Source organism: Odocoileus virginianus, chromosome 12, assembly GCF_023699985.2.
Source record: "Odocoileus virginianus isolate 20LAN1187 ecotype Illinois chromosome 12, Ovbor_1.2, whole genome shotgun sequence".
NCBI lineage: Eukaryota > Metazoa > Chordata > Mammalia > Artiodactyla > Cervidae > Odocoileus > Odocoileus virginianus.
The window spans coordinates 41,743,869-41,749,868 of NC_069685.1; the positions used below are offsets into that span (position 1 = coordinate 41,743,869).

General features: G+C 57.0%; 1 protein-coding gene across 1 annotated transcript in view; it reads left to right on the plus strand.

Moving 5' to 3' along the window:
• GALNT9 (polypeptide N-acetylgalactosaminyltransferase 9) overlaps positions 1–4,088 on the plus strand; it is a 120,105-nt gene extending 116,017 nt beyond the window's left edge. The window contains exons 10-11 of the mRNA XM_020905686.2: positions 1,875–2,042; positions 3,187–4,088. Of these exons, the coding sequence (XP_020761345.1) occupies positions 1,875–2,042; positions 3,187–3,333 (315 nt within the window). The 3' untranslated portion in view covers positions 3,334–4,088. The remainder of the gene's footprint in view (positions 1–1,874; positions 2,043–3,186) is intronic.
• Positions 4,089–6,000: the final 1,912 nt, after the last annotated feature.

Consider the following 6,000-nt stretch of genomic DNA (forward strand, 5'->3'; position numbering starts at 1 on the left):
AACCTTTTGTTGTCCTGGACTGGACTCTGAGCTTTTGGACTCCTGTCTGGCAACTTCAGTCACATTATACCCAGCACCATATTGAGCACACAGTAGGTGCCTAATTCTTGCCTGACTGGCAGTTTGATAAACATCACTTAACCCACTCCCAGCCAGTGCTCAGTGACTGCCCCATTCACACACAAGCCTGGATTATTGAAATCCTCTCCCCCATCCCTTCCACTGGGACATTGTGACCCACCAGCTCTGGAGAGCCCAACTAATCTAAGGGTGATATCCCAGAGTCGATGCTTCCTGAGGATGCATCTCTAAAAAGTATGTGGCTTCCCCACAAGCCAGCAGCGATGCCCTACAGTCGCCCATTCCCTTCTCAGCCTGGTTTGCCCCACCCCCACCCTGGCTGGGTGTCTGAGGCAGGGCCAGGGGAGCCGCTGGCCAGAAGCACAGGAGCGGAGACTCCTCCTTAGTGCAGAGCAGCCTTCTGACCAGACCCTCCGGCTGTCCAGTCCTCCACGGGCACAGGGATGGGCCACCAGCTTCACCCACCCTGCTGGCCCTCCTGAGCACTGACCATGCTCGGCTCTACTGAGTCTTTACCTGCAAGGCTGAAGCTACAGGCAGCCCACCTGGAGCTCATGCTGGACATTTCATGGGCTGCAGGTCCCAGATTCAGACCTCCTCGGAGTCAGAAAGTTAACAGAGAAGGGGCATGAGCATATCCGTGATCACCTGTCCCCAGACAAAATGACCTGAAAGGACCACTTTGGTCATAAATCTGCAGCAGGGCCCGTCATCTGCACAGCATCACCCAGGCCACCTGGCAGGCTGGCGGGGTCCCCTCTGAGCTGCCATCAGCTGGCTGCTCTGGGGTCTCCGGCCCTCCCCCCGTAGCCTCCACCCCCACCCGGTCAGGCTACCCCAGGCTCCTCACTGCAGAGCAACCATCCCATCAGCAGGGTACAAGGAGATGTGGGAGGTGTCCTGAGTTTTGACACCTTGCCCCAGAGTCCGTGGCCTGATTTCTGCGATGTTCACACGCCCTCCTCCATACCCCGCAGGAGGGCTCGGTAGAAAATGTGGGCCCCACGCTTGACGGGGATGTCAGCGTCGCAGGGCCAAGTGAAGGTGCAGGGGAGGTGGTGTTCTATCAGACTGTACTGGAAAACACAGCAGTGTGTTTGTGTGTGTATGTGCGCGTGCGCTCTTATCTGAAACAAACAGGAGAAAGGCGAAAAGTACAGTGACCTCTGTGCGCCCAGCGCGCTCTGCGTGCGGTGCCCTAGGGTCCTCACGGCAGCCCCGCCAGGCAGGCACTGGCATTATCTGCTCACAAATCAGGAAACTGAGGCACAGAGAGGTGACGTGACTTGTCTAAAGCCACACAGCCCAGGCACGGAAGAATCTGGAGCACTGGTTTCCTCACTAGCGCACAGATGTTGCTTACCTGGTATTTGGCAAATAACGTAACCTGGGATCGTAAACCTGGGGCTGCTTCTGGTTCAAAGGGAGATGGGTGGCCTGCGCACGCGTGAAACCCTCTTCCTCCGAGGCTGAGGCGCCGGCTCCCCGGAGGGTGGGGTCTGCGCGGAGCTCAGGGGAAGGGGTCCGAGGCGGTCCTCCTGGGGGGATTTGCAGAAGGAATGGGGCTGGGGGCTTGGGTCCACCAGATACAGCCTCCTCTGCATGCCAGGGCTAAGCATCTCCTTGGAGGGCCAGTCCTTCCCCAAGAAGGTTGGCCCTGGTGACTGGGCTGGCCCCGCCCACAACGCTCGCCCCGCCCACGACGCCCCGCCCACCCCCTTCAGGGCCTCAGGCCCAGCGCTGCGCACGGTCACCCTGTGCCCACGCACCCCGCTCTAATGGCCTCTCCCCAGCTGGTGCGGTACAGCGCCGAGGGCCTGCTGCAGCTGGGCCCCCTGGGCTCCACCGCCTTCCTGCCTGACTCCAAGTGCCTGGTGGATGACGGCAGGGGCCGCACGCCCGCCCTGAAGAAGTGCGAGGATGTGGCCCGGCCCGCGCAGCGGCTGTGGGACTTCACCCAGGTCAGAGGGCTGCTGGGGCGCCGGGGTCTCTGGGCCAGCCCGTGGGGGGAGCTGAGGGCAGCGGGGGCCGAACTTCAAGGCCCAGCAGGGCTGGATCAGCTGTTCCCACATGAACCCCCCTCCACAGACGTTAGGGGATCTGCTCGCAGTCACGGTCAAAGGAAGGGCTGGGCTGGTCCCAGCGCCCTGGCTGCCTCCTCCGGCCTCGCTACCCCACACTGCCGACTCCTCTAGCCTCCTGGGGGTGGGGGAAGGGTTTAGACGGAAGGGGTGGGGTCTGACTGCCCCTGCTGCTGACTGAGTGGGACCACACTGGACTTGCCCAGAGATTTGTTGTGGACATGCATGCTAAGTTGCTTCAGTCCTATCAACTCTTTGCGACCCCATGGTCTATGTAGCCTGCCAGGCTCCCCTGTCCATGGGATTCTTCAGGCAAGAATACTGGAGTGGGTTGCCTTGCCCTCCTCCAGGGGATCTTCTCAACCCAGGGATCCAACCTGCTTCTGCTTCTCTTAACATCTCTTGTATTGGCAGGCTGGTTTGTTACCACTACTGCTCCCTGGGAAGCCCCAGAGATTTGTTGAGATTGACCCAACTCCTCCCAAGCAGGAGACCCTGGAACAGACGTGTGCACAGTGTTGTCTGGGGGCTCCCAGGTACAGCAGGAATGAGCTGTCATATGTAGAGTCAACGAGATCAGAGTCCCCAGGAGGCTGGGTTTGGGGCCAGGACAGTGAGGTCCAGAGTGCATGGGAAGGACCTGTCTGGAGGAAAGAGAACAGGATATGAGCCTGGGATCTCAAGTTTGGGCCAGAGCCCTTGATGTTCGAAGGACCAGAGGGCCTGCAGAAGTGACCAATAGGCAAATTGGACCTGCCAGTGGTCAGGGATGCATACTGAGGGGAACGCCCATCTCAAGGGCCCTGGAGTCCATTGTCTTGATCATTCCTGGGACCCCAGGAGAAGGGAGGTGGCTGTTGGGAGGCGATGTTGGAGAGCAGATGGTCAGTGAGGACAGAGGGATGGGAGACAGAGGGCTGGGGAGAGGCAGGACCCAGACCCTCAGGTCGCCTTGGCATCGCCCCACTCCCGGGAAGCTCTTGGGATGGGACCCGTGGGCTCATTGGGTCTCCCTCCCTCGCAGGGCGGCCCCATTGTGAGCAGAGACACGGGCCGGTGCCTGGAGGTGGAGATGTCCAAGGATGCCAACTTCGGGCTCCGCCTGGTGGTGCAGAGGTGCTCAGGACAGAAATGGACCATCAGAAACTGGATCAAGCCAGGGCGGCACTGACCCCCAGCCTCACCCTGCGCCCCCACCCCAATGAAGACTCCAAGGACCTGGGGCAGGTGTGGGGCCCCCCCACTCAATCCGCCACTCGAACCCAGAGGGCCTTGGTCGTGCCTGCACCACCTTGGGTACTGACTTCTCCATGGCTGCTGGCGGGCCCTGTCACCTGGGACCCAGGGACCTCCCTGTGCTCTGGAGGCTGATGCCGGGACCAGCCTCTCCTCCGGGAGCACAGACCCCCCTCAGCTGGCGGCTCGGCCTGAGCGCGTCCACTGACAGCCAACTCCAGCTCCAAATCACGTGCCTTTTCTACGGTATTCCTGTCCAGCCGCCCATGGCCACTTCTTCTGCATGTGCTGAGCCCCTGTCCATCCCCCAGGCAGAAATAGCCCCCTGTGAACTCTGAGCTCCCGATGTCTCCAGCCCTGGGTGGGGCTGCCCCTGTGAGTATCTCCACCTTAAACCCCGGCTGGTGAGGGGAGCGGGGCAGCAGCAGCTGCGGTGACATCAAAGACAACCCCAAGGGCAGCGCCGAGCGAGGAGGCGGCTGTGACTGCTTTGGTTCAGGAAAGAGTGATTAAACATACAGACCTGACGTCTCGTCCACAGGAGTTGGTCGGCAGTCTGGAGAGGGACCCCTGTTCTAGCTGCTAACCCAGGGCCAGGTGCCTTCTCGTGTTAGTCTAAGGCAGGGGTCAGCAAACGATAACCCAAGGCCCCTTGCCTATTTTTATAAATAAAGTTTTATTGGTACATGGCCACACCCCTCTGTTCATGTATTGTCCACGGCTTTCACGCTCCAAGGCTGGAGCTGAGAAGCAGCACCCCCCCCCCCTACCAGGGCTTTCCTAGGGCCTCCAAGATGCTCTCTTGGGCAAGAGGATGCTTCATGATTTCACTTAGAACTGGAGGACACTGGGAGGGAAGCTGGACAAAAAGTTCTGGCTGTTTCTTTCCCCCATCAGGCCCAGTGCCAAGCAACAGTCCAATCCTAGCTGCTCCCTCCTTCCCAATGATGAAAGTCTTCAGCTATGCATTGGTGAGGGGCCCCAGGGCAGGCTTGGCTCACCCAGCCGTGGAAATGAACAGCAGATGAGATGCCAAGCTGCTGAAAGCCAACCAACTATCTCCTCTCACACAGAGGGTCTCCTGGGGATGGAAGTTGTGGGCACCATCAGTAACTTCCTAGTTTCTCCCCATTTTTTTCTTTTGTTTTTATTTATTCATTTATTTTTGGCCATGCTGGGTCTTCATTGCCACATGGGCTTTTCTCTAGTTGCAGTGAGCAGGGGTTACTCTCTAGTTGTGGTGTGCTGGCTTCTTATTGCAGTGGCTTCTCCTGTTGCAGAGCATGGGCTCTAGAAGACTTAGTTGCTCCGTGATGCACGGGGCTTAGTTGCTCCACAGCCTGTGGGATCTTCCTGGACCAGGGATTGAACCTGTGTCTCCTGCATTAGCCTGCAGATTCTTTACCACTGAGTCATTGTGGAAGCCCTCCTCCCTATTCTTACAGAGTAACCTGGGAGGCAGGGTGGCAGGGGTCCCAAACAACAGGGGTTTAAGCTGGGGGGAACTTGACATGTAGCCAGGTAGTCTGTCCTCCCAGCAGTGGGAGAGTGGCCCTTCCCCCTTGCCTCCTGTGTTCCCCCATCTTGCTCCCTGCCTCCCAGCACTGCCTCTTCCTAGGAGAGGAAAAGTCACTTCCACCAGTGCCAGGGATCTCATGTCCTGTTGCCGGGAGGGGCGGGGTAATTTTCCCTAAAGATGAGCTTCCGAAAGAGAGGAAAGAAGCAAAAATGTTACTGAAGAAAACTTGGGTCCACTCGCCTGCACACACAGTGAAGCCAATGTACTAACCCGGGTTTGTGGTAAAGGAAAGTGCAGGCACCAAGCAAGGAGTCTGGGAGGTTCGTGCTCAAAAGACACAAACTCCCAATGGCCTTCAGGGAAAGATTCTTAAAGATGGGGGTGAGGGAGGGGGGTTGCGGGGTACGTGATCAGCTGGTGGACATTCTTCTGGTTGGTTGGTAGTGAGGTAATGCAGTTAACCTCTCCTATCTAGTGGGGGTTTCAGTATCTGCAAAATAGCTCAAAGGGAACTTCCCTGGTGGTCCAATGATTGAGTCCACCATCTAATGAAGAGAAAGAGGGTTTGATGTCTCTCTGGGGAACTAAGCCTGTGCATGACAACTACTGAATCCGTGTGCCACAACTAGAGAAAAGTTCCCACATGGTTGAGAAAACAAAACATTAAAAAAAAAAAAAAAAAGCTAAACCAGAAACAATATTGTAACAAATTGAATAAAGACTTCAAAACAAAATAGTCACTAGCCAAGGACTGGACTGCAAGAATTCAGAAGATTCCCAAGTGAAGTTACAACATGTAGCAGCCATTAGCATTCCAAATGTATTGCCTATGCTTTAAAATAGAAAACATCACAGGCTCGAACTTATAAACCTCTCATGTTACAATTCATTAGGCAAATTGACAGTCCCATCAAAGCTGGGTGGTTTGCAGCCCACACAGAATGCCACAGAAGCCTGACACCTGGAAAATTGCCTCTCAGCATCTTGACAAACCTCTCATCCTCTTGGGAGGCGGGGAGTTTCCCTGTTTTGAAAGCCTGCTCTTTCTGTCAGGCTCCTGCCTGCCCCCAGGACAGGTGAGGA